General features: G+C 52.6%; 1 protein-coding gene across 2 annotated transcripts in view; it reads left to right on the forward strand.

The window, feature by feature from the left end:
• The window catches only part of WSCD1 (WSC domain containing 1), a 77,157-nt gene that overhangs the window by 24,554 nt on the left and 34,109 nt on the right, over window positions 1-18,494 (forward strand). For both annotated transcript variants that reach the window (XM_020964759.2, XM_020964761.2), the window contains 3 exons: window positions 6,385-6,499; window positions 8,353-8,537; window positions 13,254-13,375. In XM_020964759.2, coding sequence (XP_020820418.1) covers window positions 6,385-6,499; window positions 8,353-8,537; window positions 13,254-13,375 — 422 coding nt within the window. The remainder of the gene's footprint in view (window positions 1-6,384; window positions 6,500-8,352; window positions 8,538-13,253; window positions 13,376-18,494) is intronic.

Consider the following 18,494-nt stretch of genomic DNA (forward strand, 5'->3'; position numbering starts at 1 on the left):
TTGAATTCTTAGCTGGCTTCAGGATTTTCTTTAGCTTCGTTCAGCAGCCCAAGTGGGGAGGAAAGCAGCAGATGGTGGAAGTGGTCTGAGGCTGGGACTTGGCAGGGATTTGAGGGAAGAAGACAGTGTAGCATGGCCCTGGTTCTCCAAGGGGTCCAGATGGGGAAGGGAGGGCAGCATACCTAGTGCCAGGGATGGCCCGGGAGGGCACCGAGAGGCTGAGGATGGGAGGGAAAAGGGCATGAGGTCACAAGGCCGAAGGAAAGGAGGGATGACCCCAGAATTGGGGCAGACCGGGGAATTTCAGCATTCATGGACATGTGGGTGACAAGATCAAAGGTACACCCATCTTTGCAGGTGGCTGGGGTGCATGGGGAGGGGGTCGTGGGAAGGTAGAGGGTTTGGGGGGTATCTGTATGTGTGCCGACATCCTCTAGTGAGAGCACAGGAGTTGGGGAAGGAGCTGGACTGTGAGCTGGCACTGACCTCCAAGGGGAAGAAGAGGGATGTCCCAGAGGTCTGAGGACAACAGTGGTCAGAATATTGTGTGGGTAATAGCGATGGAGGAAGCCACTGAATGCTGGTGATGGAGGGAGAATGTGGAGGTGGCCGTGGAAAAGGAATATTCTGACTGCCACCCCAACCAGCAACTGGGGAGGGGAATGAAAGGGCAGCCCTCGCTGCAAAGGAAGGCCAGGGAGGCTGGGCCCCGGGGAGGCTCTCCCCCAGAGCTGCACAGCCCTCATGACTCACAGGAGTGAATGGAGACCAAGCCCCACCCCCATCTAGGAGGCTGGTTCTGGAGCCAGCTGGTTCTGTGGGACCAGCCTGTTCATATCTGCAGGTTTCCCTTCTCCAGAGATCCAGTCAAGCCTACGGAGGCCTGCACCCTTTCCCATGCTTCAGTCCCAGAATGCAGCCTCCCTCTGCAAACGTCATGACTGCCCTTCCTCCCAGCACACCCTGCTAACCCCACAGCCCTCATCAGCTCCCTCCAGGCTCAGATCAGCCATTTCCCTGGCCCTCTTGGCAACATTGCCATTCTATTCCCACCCCTGCCTACCTCACCCCAAGTGTGGAGCTCCCCTTCTTCCAACTTTCTACCTAAATACCACCGCCTGAGTGTATCACATATGTGCACACACATGCACATATGCATGTATACACGACACATGTATGTCTTGCATACAGGGCCATGGGGGTTCACCCACACACGTGTGTATTTATGTGCACATATGTACACATGTGTACATACACACATGTATATAAACACATAGATAGATAGATAGATAGATAGATAGATAGATAGATAGATAGATAGATAGATAGCTGGTCAGTCAGTTAGCCTGAGTGCATGCTCTCAAATTGAGGCCCCTTTTAACCTACATCTGTAGAGATTTAGATACAAACAATATGTGGATGCTTCCAGGTGAGATACTGAGTAGGGTCAAAATGGACTAAAACTCTGAGATTTCCCAGGAAACTGTAGGGAGTGAGCTGAGCCGTGACAAAAGGTGGGGGCCCCAAAAGTGGGTCTTGTCAGAGTTTCTGGAGCTTGGGCATCTGAGCCAGGGGCTAGCAAATGAAAACGTGAGGTGCCATCTGCCACCAGGGAGCATCCTGGAACTCGGAGCCCTCCCTTTTCCGGCCTATATCTGTAGAGCAAATCATGATTCCTGACTTTGCAGACCACGGGGGATGCTTCCCTGGCCTTGGCCTAGAGGCCTCAGTCCTAGTGAATTCTTTTCCTAGCAAGTCAAGGTCACCATCCAGAAGGATGGGCCTTAGGACTGAGGGCCAGAGGTGAGCAGAGACTGAGGTGGGATCAGAATAGAGGCCTTACATCCCCTCTCAGCTGGAGAGGCCCCATCCTCGCAGTAGAAGACCAGGAGCCAAGCCTGACCAGGCTATTCCTCACTGGGCCTTAGCCATGCTCAGTTTTTTGGTGGGTGTATGGGCCCTTTTCTCCCTGGACACAGGTAACTGGATTCACCTCATGCTGTAGTAGTTAATAATAATGTTAGCATGCATTTATATAGTGCCTACTGTGCACCTGGCACTGTGCCTTTGAATGCTTTACAATTGTGATCTCACTTGAGGCTTACAACAACCCTGGGAGGGAGGTGCTGTTATTACCCTCATTTTACAGATGAAGACACTGAGGCAAACAGAGGTGCGGTGATGTGTCCAGGGTCACACAGCTAGTGAGTGTCTGAGGCTGGATTCGCACTCAAATCTTCCTGACTCAGGCCTAGAGCTACATCCTCTGTACCACTGAGATAGTTAGAACAATGATCATGGGTTCCGATCCAGCCCCTGTTGGCTGTGTGGCCTCCCTGAAACTCCATTTCCTCATGTGTCCAACGGGTGTAATAACAGCAGGGGCATCACAGGCTGCCAGAGAGAGTCAAGCGAGGGAGCAGGCATGGGGCAAGGCTGGAGTTCTTTGGTCAAGATGGCTTCTGTCCCGTCCAGTGCATCATCTCCGATGCTCTCACACTTCAGCCGGACCCCCCTCCCACTTGTCACTGCCACCCTGCTGCCTGTCCCCATGACCACAGGGAGCTTGCAAGACTGGCCTGACCCCCACTCTCAGGAAACACCCTGCTTGGCTTAGCCTGGGGTGTGTGAGAAGGGGGAACACTGGGGTCTTTTTCCCAGGGAGTCATGGGCCCGAAGCCACAGACAGGGAGGCCGTCTCTCCCAGAAGAACTTTAGACGCCTGGCAGCTGGCCCAGGGAACTTTGAAAACCAGGGGCTTTTGCGCTGCCTGGGTCAGACGGGCCTTCACCAGCTATTCCTGCCTGTACCTGAGAGTCGTGTCAGGATGGGCTCCCTCCCCCAACCCCGGGCGAGTTGTATGAGGGGGACAGTCTCCATCTCTGCAGAGTCTCAAAGGAGACAAGGGGAGCTAGTGAAAGCAGGAGGGGTCATGGTCAGACCCCTGCCTTCTGGAGGGCTTGTCCAGAAAAGGGGCCTGGAGAGGCCTTTACCACAGGTGGATGGAGGCAGAAAGGTAGGAGCTGCCTGCTGAGGCATGCAAGGCCCGTTATCTGTTGGAAGTTTGTGGACATAAGCCCCAGGCCAGCAGGGCCTCGCAGGCAGAGAGATGGCCCATAAAGCAAGGATGGGAGCTAAGCAGGAGTCTGCAGACAAAGCTGGCCTTTCTCTGAGTCCTGGGCAGTGTGCCATCTTCCTGAAAGGGAGGCTCTACGGGAGCGGGACTCCAGGAGGCATCTCCATCATGGCCAGTTTCATTACACCTTGGAAGGTGGCCAAGATGGAATCGTTGGAAAAATAGGAACTTCCCCGTGGAGGTTTATCTTCTATTGACAGTAATTTTCAGTGACACGCCACTGTTTCTGAGACTGGGTGAATGCCCTTGTCACCACGTGGCCATCCGGACGTTCCAGGAGCAGAGGCAGCATAGCCCAACAATCATCTGTGTGGAGGCTATAGCTCCGGGTGACAGAGGCGCCTCACCACCACCCTTCTAGGGTGGGCATGCGTCAGGTGCTCCGCACAGCTTGCACCAGGAGGTCAGCAAGCCCTTCGTCATGGCCCAGACTTGGGGCCTCATGCAGACATTAAACCCCGTAGTGAAAATGGGTGAGATCATCCAGAGATCGGCCCATTTGGAAGAAATTTCAGGCTCGGGACTGCGGTATCCCAGAGCCTGAAGGGGTCTCCGAGGCAAGTCCAAGTGATGCTCGACCAAGAAGCCCTTGGCCACAGTAGCTATTAATAGGCGGCTCCTTGAGGGCATCTGACTAGATTGGGCTTTCCGGTGGCTGGGTCCTCTGACACCACCTGCCCCTCCCCCTCTGCTCCCACAGCCATCATGTGCAGTCTGGCTGCCCTCCCAGCACCACAGGACTGAGTACCGGACCCTCTGCTGTCTCCATCCTGTTTCCTCTTCACCAAATCTAAATTCTAATCTCTTGGGTCTGCCACTTACGGCTTGTCAAAACTGGTCCCACTTGTGCTCCAAGTGACCACCCTTCAGACACTGGCCACGGCCCTCCTCCCCCTCCCCGCCCCCATTTAGACATCTGCAGTTCTTCCGCTGGTCCCTAGAGGGCACAAACTAGAGGTGCATCGGCGTCCTGTTTGCCCTACTCTGCACGTGGCTGAGCCTCTCCAGGTCCTTCCTGAAACGGGGTTTCCCGAATGTAACCTGGTGCTCCAGGCATAAACTAACCTTATCCCTAGACCAGAGGATCTTCTTCATGTAGCTCCAGCTTGTATCCATGTTTGTGGCTGTGGTGCCGACTTAACGTTGAGCTTGTGAAACAGTCACACTGCTAGACGTTTCCGGGATCAATCGATCAGCATTTATTAAGCACCTACCATGTGCCAGGCACTTCGCTACGTGCTGAGGAGGCAATCCGACTCTCAAGGAGGGAGTCTAACAGGGAAACGCCAGATACACGGGACTTGGCTGCCTCACCACTCTTCCTCAGCTTGTGCTCATGAAGTCCGTTTGTGAAGCCAGGGGAAGAATTTTCATTTATTCTTGTAGAATTGGGGTCTGGCTTGCTTTCCAGCCCTCTTGGGGGGATCTCTGTAGCTGGATTCTTCCCCAGATCTTAGGCACCCACACATTCGGGAAGTGGGTCATGTATGCCGGTGCCTCTGGGGCCACTTGAGCTGACTGCCAAGATCTGGTGGTTTCCTCTGCTCCCCCAAGGCTCCTCTTGTTAGCCTAAGGCTGGTTTGTGTGGATTATTCCAGTAGATACTATGTCTCTAGTCCTCACACTCCTAGAATAACTCCCTTTTCTCTTGCTCCCCACTGCGTTTCCTAATGGCCCAAACCTCCCAAGGACAGTCAGAAGAAACATTTAATTGAAGTAATAAGAACATCACGCTGTGAAGGGATCTGTGTGGGTCAGCACTGAGTCTCATTCATCCCTTCTTGCCAACCCAAGGTATAAGCTTCCCAAGACCCTCGGAGTGGACAGGAGGAAGGAAGGTGGCCAGAGCTCACCCCCTCCCAGCAGAAGACCCAGCTTCTGTCCGGTCTGGGCATCCTTTCCCCTTGTCCTAGGACCTCAGCTCCTTCGAGGTCCACTGCTCTGCTTCCACCATCACTCATGAAAACTTCTCATGGGCACTGCAGCTGCTTCCACTAACCAACCTATCTATGCGAGACCATCTTAACAGGCAAGATATTTGCTTCCTGGAGGAGCCATTTATTTTAGAAGCAAACATTTCCAGAATTAGTCAGCTGCTCACTGGTTTTCTTTTTTGTGCTAAGAGCCAAATGTTTTCAAATAGTTCCCACCTTTCCATGAACAGAAGTCATCCCGTTGGGAACACTTGCAATGGTATACTCTGGTATTGGCCAAGCTTCCTAGTAAATCTGTACATGGCTGCAATTTCAGGGACAGAAATATGCCTTAAGATAATAGAATCCAGAAGACATGAATGTCAAGATGACAGTGAACAGTTTTCAGCTTAACTCCCAAACCCCTCTATCTCCAAACAATAAGAATTAGATGTCAAAATTAACATTCCATGGAGAAGACAAGAAACAATTTCTCGTCAGGGTCATCACTCCCCTCATCCCCCTCAGATCACCCCTTTCCCCTGAAGGACTCATGAGTTAAAAAGTTCAGAAGAAGGACATTTTTGGTAAGTTGGGGCATGATGCCCCACACAACCCCTGGGGCTTCCAGGGTGCTTTCCGGAAGCACTCTCTCCTCCAGGGAAGCCTCCCCAGTGACAGAATGCCAGCTTCAGGACAGAAGGTGCTAGCCGCCTCTCACATTCCAGTGGAAATCAAACGACTGACTTCAGAAACTTTCTCTGTATTGGGGTGAATCCTCTTTGTAGGAGGTTGCTCTGATCTCCTTGGCATCCTGGCATGGGGGCATGCATGGTGTCTGAATTCTGTAATTGCATGTTTGCAAATTGCCAGGGACAATTCCTACAAATCTCTGTGATGTTGAGACATTTAATGTCTGATTCAACAAATTTCAGAAGTGCAGTCCTATGCTGGGCAGGGCACCTAAGAATTCCGAGGGCAGGTGGCTTGGATGGAGGACAGGGTATGTGTTGATATCAGGGGCCTGAGGTGAACGCTTTTTGCCACAATGGGCTCCCTGCTTCTCAAGCCTAGAAAAATGCAGAGAGGGCCAGCCTTCACCTAAAGCCCTCTCAAAGCCAGAAAGAGATCCGAGTTAGGCTGGGGGAGGGGGGTGGTGAGGAGGCAATCAGCCAGAGAAAGACCATCTATGGCAGGGGGCGTCTTTCTTGCCATCCTGCCTCCCTCCCCCAGTCTCTCCTACCATTCCGCCACACCATGCCTGCTGGGCTCTGTTCACTTCCCAGGTGAGGCGCCCCTACTCTGAGGGGGCTAATCTCTCTCCCATCCTCACAGGCTCCTACATGGGCTGCTTCATTGACAGTGTCCAGGACAGGACTCTGAAGGGAGCCGTGTTTTATGATCTGAGGAAGATGACAGTGGCAAACTGCCAGGAAGCCTGTGCTGAGCGGTGAGAGTTATAGGGAAAAGGGTGTGGGGGTGGGAGTGGGGAAGAGGTGGGGGTGCTCAGTAAGAGGCACAGGAAGTGGGAGGCACCCACCTTCACACCTTTCCCCCAACCCCCCTGCCACCTCTCCTAGAGTCACTCTCCTAAGAGTCACAGGGGGTATGTGAGGAGGGGGAAGAAGAGGAGTGGGTGCTCAGTGAGAGGTACAGATAGCAGGAGGTGCCCATCTCTGCCTTGACTCCTCTGTCTCCTGGCCGGCCACCTCTTCTAGGGTCACCAGGCTAGGGAAGGGCCCCATGGGGATGGCTTGAAGGAAGGGGGATGGTCAGGATGGAGAAGAGAAGGCTCTGGGGGGGCAGGAGAGTGAGGGATCAGGCAGAGTGAACCAGGTGCCAAATCACAGGGGACTGGGGCAGATGTGGAGAGAAGCTTCCTTACTCAGGGAGAGCAGGAGTTGAGTGCCCTCCCCATTGTCCTTGGGGCTCATCCAGTAGAGGCTGGGTGACCATTTCCCAAGAGGGGTCCCAAGGCCCTTGAGGTCCTGGGCAGCTCTGAGAGGCTCCTCCAAGGTGAGAAGGCATCACCTGAATAAACTAACAAATTTAGCTCATCAGTGTGGCCCCTTCTACTGTCCTGGGGCCACAGATGTTCAGAGCTGGACACTTCTGCTAACCTCGCCCATGCAATGAGTCAGCCATGCCTTGATCCACCTTTACCTGAGGCCTTGTGGAGAGGGGAATCTCATGCTATCTTGGATTACTCTGAGGAATGTCCTGTCCCCAGGGTCTCAGTGACCCACAAGCTCACTGAGAGTCGTGCCCGTGTTAGTCAAAGGCATTATTGAGACAGAATGTCCAGGACTGGGGCACAGAAAGCAGCCTTTTGCACTCTGCTCCCCAGGCCATAGCTAGAGTGGGGTGCTCAATTCTGGGTCCCCCATTTTAGGGAGGACACAGAGAAGTTGCAGTGTCCAGAGGGGCAAACAGGATGATGCTAGAGGAGATGACTGGCTTGTTGTGACAGGCGGGAGGGACAGAAGCTGGGGTGGGCATTCCCCAGAAGGCCACAGGTGCTTCCCTCAGGGAATGGCCACCCAGCCCTCCTCAGCCTCTCTGGTTTCTGTTCAAGCTGCTGCCTCCTCCCCATGAATCAGACTCTGCTGTGAGACTTGGGGGACTCTGGCTGCCCAGGGCCTTCCTCTCCAGGGCCTCCAGTCTCCTGGGAATGGCCCAGGGGTCTCCCTCTGATTCTGGGGATGCTTCTAGGCCATTTCCCAGACTCAGCCCTGGTCCCTAGACTGCAGTGGCCCAGGGAGGCAGAGTGAGGAGGTGGGGGGGGGCGGTGAAGGAGATTGCTGGAGGTCCATCCCAGGCTTCCCCAATCCTTATTAGGTCCAGAAAAGCTTCCTGACACATCAGCCCCCACAGTGAGGGCCCCACCCCTGCCCATGCAAGACTCCATCCCCATGTGAGAGGGGGAGGCCTCCAGTGAGCCCCCCTGCCAGAGGCTGCCACCCCACTCCAGGATAGATCTCCCTCTTAGTCGTTCTTTCTCTCCAGCCTTAATTGGCCTCCCTAATCTCTGCCGTGGGCAAGATCCCAGAGCCTTTCCAGGAAGTCCTGATGTGAGCATTTGAACAGGAACACTCTGTGGACCTGGGGTCCCAGCAGTGAACTGGCCTGAGCTCTGGGCAGCCCAGCCCCAGTCAAGCTCAGCCCTTGGGCCAACTTGCCCAGGGATAGATGGTCGGGTGTGGGCTCCACCCTGGCCCAGGCTCAGTTTTGCTGGGTCAGTCCCTTTGTCCCTTCTCTGTGGGGGCCTGAACCCTGCCTGACCTGGGCCTGTCTGTCCCCCAGGTCCTACACCTATGCGGGCCTCCAGTATGGTGCTGAGTGTTACTGCGGGAACAGGTTGCCCAAGAGAAGGTCCAAGGCGGAGGAATGTAACCGGGAGTGTCGGGGGGAGAAAGGCTCCGTTTGCGGGGGGCTCAACCGACTCTCTGTCTATCACGTCGGGGGGCTCTTGCTCAGCTCTACCAAACGTAAGTGCTGCTGGCAGCCCAGGGGGGCTGGAGACCCCGGAGGGCAGAGGGGGCACTGGGCTGTGCTGCAGGAGCCCAGAGGAGCCTTTTGTGTGTCTGGCCCCAGGCTGGCTGCTGAGGAGGAGAAGGAGGAGGAACAGAGATGAAGAAAGGGACCAGAGAGGAGGAGAAAGGGGAGGAGGAGGAAGAGAGAGGAAGAAAGGGACCAGAGAGGAGGAGGAAGAGGAGAAAGGGGAGGAGGAGGAAGAGGAGAAAGGGGAGGATGAGGAAGAGGAGAAAAGGGAGGAGGAGGAAAAGGAGAAAGGGAGGGGGAAGAAGAGGAGGAAGACAGGAGGGAAGAGAGACCAGAGAGGAGGAGGAGGTGGAGAAAGGGGAGGAGGAAGAGGAGAAAGGGGAGGAGGAAGAGGAGAAAGAAGAGGAGAAAGGGGAGGAGGAAGAGGAGAAAGGGGAGGAGGAAGAGGAGAAAGGGGAGGAGGAAGAAGAGGAGGAGGAGGAAGAGGAGGAGACCCAACTCCCGTGTGCTCTCAAGGAGCTACCAGTCTTTGCCTGCGTGATCCAGCCTTAGGCCACAGGCCCCATGTGAGAATCAGAGGATATACTTGTCTGACATGGCGGGAGAGGCTCCACGCAGGGGCTGGGATACAAGCTGGGCTTTGGATGTGGGAGAGGACCAGAGCCTTCCACAGAGGAAAATGCGTGCTGGAGCCCTCAGAGCTAGGGAAGCTGGCTATAGAGGCCCACACCTCCCTGGCTCCCGTCCCTCCCCAGACTTGGTAGTGGGACAGTTAAGGAGTGGAGGAGGCCAGGAGGAGCCCCTGGACCTCGGACAGGGACACTGACTTTGGCCCCCATCCTGTGGGGCTCTGGCGACTGTCTCCATGTGGTCCTTCAGGCTGGACACGGGCCAGTGCTTGGCTCCTATCAGCCTGTGGGGTCTGTGAAGGTTGTGCACAGTCAAAGGGATGTGCTGGGCCTTATCCTGGGCTCCCCTGGAGAAGAGGCAGGTGCTGGTGCCTGGGGCACCAGTGTTGAAGGTCATGCAAGGCCTCCATGTTCTGGTTATGGGCAGGGCAGGGCTGAAGGCTGGGTCTCAGGGTGAGGAAGCACCAAGGGTTTCTTTTCCAGCAGATTCCTGGGCTGCCCCCCACTATGGGGGGGGCCCTACCTGGGTCCTTCTGGGATGGCTCAGAGATTTCACCCAAAATGAGCACCTAGATGGGTCTGGGGGAGCCCACCCAGGTACAGAGAGCCATGTCACAAGGTACCAACCCGGTTCAGGTACCAGTAGCCCCCTACTTGGGACTGATGGGTATCGTACCCAGGACATTCATTCATTGTTCTCCGAGGTTCTCTCCCTGATCTGGTGTCTGTGTGTGTGCCCATGTAAACATGCTGGTGCACTCGCACACGCACATGCTCACACACAGGTTATATACCACGTGTCCATGTGGTTGTACATGGGTGCATATGCACATGCATGTGGACAGTTTTCCCCAAAGCCCAGACCCTACCCTGTGGGGAGGGGAGGAGAGGAGGGAAAGGACACAGCAGGGGAGGATCTGGCTGCCCCCAGGTTCCCCAGCCTGAAAGGTTGTGCCCCAGGTCCTACTGAGATTCCCCTAGGGCCTCAGCTGGCCTGAAGATGGCAGTGCCCACCGATTGCTTGGCTGAGTCATTCACTGACTCGTGGATTGATTACTTCATTCATTAACAACATGTAAATGGACAGCCAGGCTGACCCTGGGGGCAAACAAACAGGGAGTGGGTGGGGGCATCAAACGCCATGCTGCCTAAGGATGTCCAGAGGCTCAGAGACCAGAGAGAGTATGCAGTGACCCCTGGGGAGGGGGCCACTGCAGCTAGGCCTTGAAAGAAAGGTGAAGGTGGGGGAGGAGCCTACAGGGCCTGGGCAAAGGTCTGGAGGCAGGAAATCCCTTGGCATGTGGGAAGCTCATGTAGAAGGGCCTGGGTCTGCTCTCCTTGCATGCTGCCCCAGAGGCCCCCAACCCCAGCCCTAGCCAAGCCTCCCACTGCTCCTGGGCTGTCTCTCCCTCCAGCCTGACGAGGCTTTTCCATTCAGGATACTGAATGGAGTTCCATCCACTTGCTACTGAGCTGAGACTCTCTATGCCACAGCCCCCACGCAGCCCGTGCTTCCTCCTCGGCTTCCCTTTTCCCTGCCTTGGAGGCCCCTTTGGGCAGGTGGGCTGCCTAGCTGCCTGGCCTGGAGGCTCCCTCCCTGCTCTGCACCCCCGTCCCGCACCCCCCCTCCCCCGGGCTTCTCCTGTTGACAATGGAGAAAGGGTTTGTTGTTGCCATGGCAACCCTGTGGGCCCTGATTCTCCACCCACCCAAGGCCCTTGATGAGCTGAGAGCAAGTCTGTCCAACACAACCCTTTGAAGGGCTGACTTTGGTCCTCTCTGAGCCAGAAGCCAAACATGTTGTGCAGTCTGAGACAGGCAGGGCCAGAGCAGGCCCAAGACCTCTGTATATGGCTGCCCACCAGCCCCTCCTTGCTTTTAGAAGTCTGGTGTCTGCATGTGGATTTGTGGGCTTCCTTATCTTGTATGTAAGTGGTGTGGGGGGAAGATGCCAACCCCTGGAGCCTGCTCGCTGCCCAGAGTGAGGGCAGTCTTGGGGTGGGGCTCCTCTGGCACCTGCTCGGGACCATGTGTCCAAGAATAGCCGAGCTCCCTGGAGCACCGGTCCTGCGCCCAGCCTGGCCCCCACAGCTGCCAGTGGGGGGAGTAGGTCTTATAGAGAAGGACACAGCTGCCCCCAACACCACCACTGACCCCAACCAGCTACAGCCCCTGCCCCCTCAGCAGCCACAGCTTCTGCAGACCCAGAAGAGACGTCCAACAAACGGCTCAATCTCAGCAATGGAAACTGTCTTATCAACAGACTTTGCCCTTTCCATCTGCCCCGCAGCGGAACTTCCTAGAGGCAGTCAATTAATAAGCATGTGTGAGGTGTCTACCAGGCATCAGGCTCTGGACTAAATGCTGGGGATACAATAACAGCCCCTACCCTCCAGGAGCTTCCAGTCTAATGGGGAGTCAACATGCAAATCACCCTGTACAAACAAGCTAGGAACAGGATGAAACAGAGAATTAACAGGGCAGGCACTAGCATTAACGGGAAACAGAGTTCCTTGAGAAAAGGGATTGTGTTTCTTTCCTGTTTACATCCCCAGTTGGCACAGAGTAAACGTTTAATAAATATTCATTCATTCACTCACCCACTCATTCATTCATCCACCCATTCATTCACTAACTCATTCCTTCATTCACTCACTCATTCATTTATTCCAGGATTCTCACTGCTTAGCTCCAGAGAAGCAGGTCCAGGAACTGAGCGCAGAACTTTGCAGTCAGAGGCACCATCATCCTGGGACGGGGCTGGAGGAAAGACCAATTCATCAGCTGAGGTTGAGCTGAGAAGCTTGGAGGAGGCAGTCTGGGGTGGAGGCTGGGATTTGTGCCTCAGTGGCCCCTTTGCCCACCAGGAAGCCCTTTGCTAGAGAGCTTACCTGGGCAATTAGAGGAGGGGAGAGCTCTCAGCCAGTCACCAAGCATTCATGCAGCACCTACTTGCTAGGTCCTGGGCCAGCCAGGACAGAGAATTATCCCTGTTTGTTGGGACCTCTGAAACAAGTGCCTGTAAAAACAATGACGGCATCTATATAGAGGAATGCCAATACACACAGTTGTTCAATACAAGGGAGGTTGGGAGGGAGGGCTCTGGCAGGTGTGGCAATCAGGGAAGGCTCCAAGAGGAAGAGTATGGCACCTGAGCTGCATCCTAAAAGGAGAGAGAGAGAGACAGAGACACAGAGACACAGACACAGACAGAGAAGGGGGAGGAAGAGAGAGAGACAGAGACAGAGAGACAGAGAAGGATAAAAGGAGAAAGAGAGGGAGGGGGAAAGAACAAGAGGGAGAGAGAAGTGGAGAGGGAGAAAGAGGATAGAAGTAGAAAGAGAAAGAGATGGAAAGAAGGAAGGTGGGGGGGAAGGAGAAAGAGAGTGAAGGAGAGAGAGGAGAGGCAGAGGAGAGGAGGAAGAAAGCAGGAACGGGGAGAGGGAGAAAGAGAAAGAAAATAGGAAAAGGGAAAAAAGAAAGGCCCCTTGGTGTCCATGTCTTCTGGTCTGGCACCCATCATGAGATTCCAGCCAGATGTCTGTTTTCAGGCCCCCTTCCATGGATCTGTAGCTAGGATGGGGCAGCCATGCATGTCCCAAGACTGAACAATTTGACCCATGACATATAAGGGGCTAGGTCTTGTTGGAGATACATTGCAAATGAAGCTGATTGGGGGGCCATGGTGCACACAGCTGGAGCAGGGCAGAGATGGTGTCAGGACAGCAGGCATGGATGGGCTTGGGATGGGAGCAGCTTCCCCACTCCCCCCACCCCAGATTCTCTCTTTGTCCTCTGTTTTCTTGGCCCTATTCTCTTCCAGTTCCACCTCCTGCCTCGACCATAGCCATGGTTTGTCCTGTATCCCCTCCTTGGGGTGTCCCCTAAGGTTCTGCCCTGGGGCCAGTTCTCTCCTCCGTCAACCCCCTCCCGATGGTCCAGAGTGTTTCCTCTGAGTGGGAAATGGGCTAAGCTGGGGATCTTCTTTGGGGCAGCTTCCTCCCCCCTCTACTTTCCCCTACCCCAGCACTGTTCTCACTGTTCCTAAGGGAGATCTTGTTGCTGTCCTGGCAGGAAGGACCGTCACCTACCGGGGATGCTTCCGAGTGCCCAGGAACCTCACTGACACGCTGGCCAACTCATTAACTCAGCCCAACCTGACTGTGGAGACGTGCTCACGGCTTTGCTCCAGTAAAGTAAGAGCATCCCTTGTTCCTCAGCGCCCTCCTCCTCCTGCTGCTGCTCAGAGACACGGTGGTACTTGGAGGGAGGGTGGCTAGACCCCCAGCCCCCATAGAGGAGAAGGGAGCTAGCAGTCACTCACAGCCTCAAGGGACATAAGGAAAAGCCGGTGTTGTATAGGTGAGCCAGGGCACCACTTCTCACAGATGGTGCCCATGGGTGCTATGGTTCACCAGACAGAGCAGGATCCTTCAGGCTCACCAGCCATGTCTTAACTGCTTCCATAAAGCTAAGGTCTGAGAGTAGTCCATGGATGGCAGCTCTGGGCACAGCTGTTGGCCCCATGGGGAAGCAGGCGGCCAAGGCTGTTAGAGCTGACCCTGTAATTAATGTGGATCTGCTTCTGCGAGTGGTCTTTGACAGCCCTCCCAGCAACTCCCATGGGCTCAGAGATGTCCCCTCTGCTCTGTCCTCATGGTCCTATGACCCTACAGCAGGGAGTTTCTATCCCATAGATGTCCAAAGTCTGGGACAAAAATCAATGGCTGGATGGACCCATCAGGGCAGTGGTCTTAGGATGTGCAAGCCCCTCGCCTAGTCTTTGGGTCAGGGAGGTCTGTCTTTGTCTGGGTTTGGAGGGCATTCTGTCCAGGGTTAAGGATCAGGCTGTGGCCAGTTGACAGCAAGCTGTGCATGGCTAGTGTTAGGGGTCAAGCTGTGTCCAGCTAAGGGTCAGTCTGTGTGGCTGGAGGTGGAGGGGGGGGGAGTCATTCTGTGGCTGGCCTTGATCTTACTCTCCCAGTGGTCTCAGCCTAGGGGCAGTTTATCCACAGGCCTGTTTTGATGTGGGCTGGGCCTCCATCTACCATATCCAAGGACACTCTGCCCTATGTCTCCACATGGGTGCATCTTTGCAGATCTGGTCCAATCACCAGCAAGCCCCCACTGAATACACCCCTTGTTTCCTTTATGGAGAACCGCCTAAGAGGCCCCTGTGGTCACTGCATGCTGGTACCACAGTGTGAGCTCCTGGACAGCAGGGCCTGCTTATAATCTGCCCAGGTGGTACCTGTCACAGGTTCATGAAGTAGGGGGCTAATCCAAGCTAGGTGACGAACTTGGTCCAGGTCTTCCAGGCTCAGTACTGCCCAGAGGGAGGGCTCATTCCTGGGGCCTGGTGGTAGAGGTTGGCTCCCTGCCCACCTGGGTCAGAATAAAGCCAGCAGAGGAAATGGGTCAATAAACATTGGTTAAGTGCCTACCCTGTGCCAGAAACCATGCTGCGCCCTGGGGATACAAAGAAAGGCAAATCCTCCTGTGGGGCTCTCTGTCTATGGGGGAGACACATGCAGATGGCCAGGTGCAAGTAAGCTTTGTACGGTGTCAGCTGGAGCTAAGCAGCAGAGGGGGCCAGTATGGTTTTAGCTGGACCTTGAAGGAAGCTGGGGCAGGGGATGTGGGGGTGGGGCTATGAGGTGGAGATGAAGGGGGAGGACAGCCAGGCCTGGGTGCTGGACAGCCAGAGAGCATGTCCAGAGTCAAGAGATGCCGGGTCTCATTCATGGAACAGCCAGGAGCCCAGTGTCCCTGGACTGAGAAGGATGAATCGGGGAGTCAGGTGGGAGAAGACAGGAAACGGAGAAAGGGGCTGGTCATGAAGGACTCTGAAGGCCAAATGGGTTTTGTATTAGATCCTGGAGGCCATAGGGAGCCATGGGAGTTCGTAGAGTACAGGTGACATGGTCAGACCTGCACCCCCAGGCTTCTAAGTGAGAGGTGATAAGGGTTGCCCCAGGGTATGGCAGCAGAGAATGGAGCATAAAGACCCGTGTCTGCCTCTGGGATGCACAGGTGGTGGCTGTAGTGAAGATTATGAGGGGCCAGCTTCCCAGGGCTTCCAGCAGAAATACAGGTTAGCCTCTGCAGAGAACTCTGGGCTGGAATCAATGCCTGGCAATGACTGATTGATCCGACATCATTTCCATGATCTTCAAGATGTGTCCTCATTTGGACAAGATGCCCCTGGCCTGCTGGCGGCAAATGAGGTTCATATGGGGATGTGTACGGGCCTCACCATTGGGGAAGCTCAGGGTGTTGTCAGATCTCAGAAGTCCTTGATGACTACTGTCCACTGTGATGCTAGAGTTTTGAATGCTAGTCATGCCCTCCACCCCCACCCCAAGGATGCTCTACACGAGCCATACCAAGGTGTTAGAGTGGGGAGTGTCCAGTGCTGTTTGGCTGGCCACTCCTAGGACCAGTCAGACTGTCCCCTCCCGTGCTAAAGGATTCCTGACTCTGGGTGCCCACCCCTCCCATTCCCTAGCCCCTCCTAGAAATCCCAGGTGAAATCCCAGAAATCCCAGATCTAGACTGAAAGGCTATGAATTCTTTACTTGTTAGAAATCTTTGCTCTGATAAATCTACCAAGGATTGGTCCCCAGTGGTTAATCTCGAGGCCAGGAATTGATAGGTCTTTCCTCTAGAAATTCTTTTGTGGCTTCTTGGTTTGTGTTTCTCATTTTGAATTGTTTGAGATCATTGTTTCTTTTTAAAACATTGTTCTTAAGATATTTTATTTGTTTAAATCAGCCAAGACCTGTCCTCTCCCCTCCCCCACCCACTGAGAACACTAGAAGAATAAAGACCCATTGCCCCCACACAGAGCCAAGCAAAGGGAATTTCTGCATTAGCTCTGTCTAAAAAAACATTTATCTCATTCTGTGCCCTGAGTTCTTCTCTCTGTCAGGAGGTGGGCAGCATATTTAATTATTAGTCAGCCAGAATCCTAGTTGGTCATTACACTGATAAGAGATCAGCACAATAGTATTCCATCACATTTATAAGCCCTAACTTGTTAATCTATTCTCCAATTCATGGGCTCACCCTCACATTTTCATTCATTTCTACCTCAAAAAAGAACTATAAATATTTTTGAACATCCTTAGAATTTGTTTTGTTTAGGACTAATCCCTGCATTAATCTTCTCTTCCTCTAATTCCCCATTCCACTTTTCCCCTTTACTTCCTATTTCACTGTTCAGTGAAATGTGTGTGTGTATGTATATATATATATACACATATATATATACACATACACACACACACATATACATATATATACATACACATACATATACACATATATACATATATATACACACACACATATATATATACATACATACACATATACATATACATATATACATATATGCACACATACCTGGTTCTCACTCTCTCTCTCTGTCTCTCTGTCTCTGTCTCTCTCTCTCTCTCTCTCTCTCTCTCTCTCTCTCTCTCTCTCTCTCTCTCTCCTTCTTTTGACCAGTTCAGAAGAGAGTGAGGCTTAAGTGTGAGCTGCTCCCTCCACCCCTCCTCCTTGTTTGTATGGATGTCTACTTATGTGCCCTGATTATGTGAGATAATTGTCCCCTAACCTTCCTTTCCCTCCCCCCCGCCCCTCCACAACCCCTAGAGTATTCCTCTTGCCTTCTTTTTCCATTCTTTTCTTAAGATCATCAGGATGTGATGGAAGCACTCTCGGGTCTTGTCTAATTGGACTCCCCCTAAGATTCTAGATGGTGCTGGGAATCTGAAGGAACACATGTATCAACTCCCCAGATTTCAGTGGAAGCAATTTTTCCTTGTTTAATCTTTTACCATTGTTCATTCACGTTGATCTTTGTGTGCTTCTCTCATCTTCTTGTGCTTGTCCTCCAGATTTTCTGTACAACTCTGATCTTCTCATAGGAATGCTTGGAAATCGTCTATTTCATTAAAAGTCTATTATTCCCCTGTAGGATTATACTGTTTTGTTGGGTAAGTTATTCATGGCCATAAGTCCATATCCTTTACCTTCCAAACTCTCCAACCCTTCATTGTGGTGGCTGTTAAATCATGTGTGATTCTGACTGTGGCTACTCAGTATGCCAATTCTTTCTTTCTGGCTATTTGCAACATTTTTAATTTGTCCTGGAAGCCCTTGACTTTCACTATGATGTTCTTGGGAGTTTTCAGTTTGGAGATGACAGACGGATTCTTTCGATGTCCACTCTGTCTTTTGGTTCTAAGAGACCTGGGCAGTTTTCTTTGAAGATTTCTTGAATGTAGGCTCTTTTCATGGTCATAGCATTCAGAAAGTGCAATGAGTTTTAATTTTTTTTCTCTGATCTTTTTTCCATGTCAATTGTTTTTGCCATGATACTTTACTTTTTTCTATTTTTTTAACCTTTTAATTTAATTTTTAATATTTCTTATTGTCCTGTGGCTTCTATTTGGTCTGTTCTAATTTTCAGAGTTTGTTGCTTGGGCAAAGTTTTATATCTTTTGTACAAAAATGTTAGCTCCTTTTCCAGTTCTTTCTTTCACAACTCTCATGTTTTTGTTTTGTTTTGTTTTTTCCATTTTTTCCCTTATGGATCTCATTTCATTTATTAAAAAAAATCAAAATATTTTAACTCTTTAAAAAAGAAATTCTTGCTTTATTTATTCTAGGGATTCTAGTTGAATTTGTGCTCAAGGTGGGTTTTTTCTTAGGCTTTGCTTGTAGAGGCTTTAAAGACATTTTCTTCTTCTATATTTATATCTTGGGCATCCCTGCCACAATAATAGTTCAACGTGGTGGGATTCTCTTTTTTTTTTTTTTTGTCTGCTCCTTCTTCCAGCCTGACTCCTGACTTAAGATTTTATGTTAGGGCTGGGCTTCTAGAGGGAAGGTTTGAGCTGGTTCTTGGGGTGTTGAGTGTAAGGTTATTCCAAGATCTCAGGGACAGCTCAGACCTGTAAGCTCCCAGTGCCTCCGGAGTGGCCTGATCTAGGAAAAAGGGTAATTGTTACCCCTCTGACTGAGCTCTGCAAGTTCTTGACTTGGATTTGGGTCTGTTCAAGAGTAGACTGCTGCTGTATTTAGCCCCTATCAGCCAAGTGGGAAACTCTGTTGACTCAGAACAGCAGAACTGCAGACTGCTCTTTAGTCTGGGATCCCTGCCTCTGTAGGCTGGTCTGGATGTTGGCGATGAGACCCTGCTCTTTGTCAGGGGTCTGAGCCACACTTATGCTGCTGGCTTTCTCCTTTCTCCATATACTGCCCCAGGTGTCCCAACCAGAGATATCTCTAGAAGCTCAGGAAACC

Source organism: Phascolarctos cinereus, unplaced genomic scaffold (genome assembly GCF_003287225.1).
Source record: "Phascolarctos cinereus isolate Bilbo 61053 unplaced genomic scaffold, phaCin_HiC Scaffold_7;HRSCAF=346, whole genome shotgun sequence".
Classification (NCBI taxonomy): Eukaryota; Metazoa; Chordata; class Mammalia; order Diprotodontia; family Phascolarctidae; genus Phascolarctos; species Phascolarctos cinereus.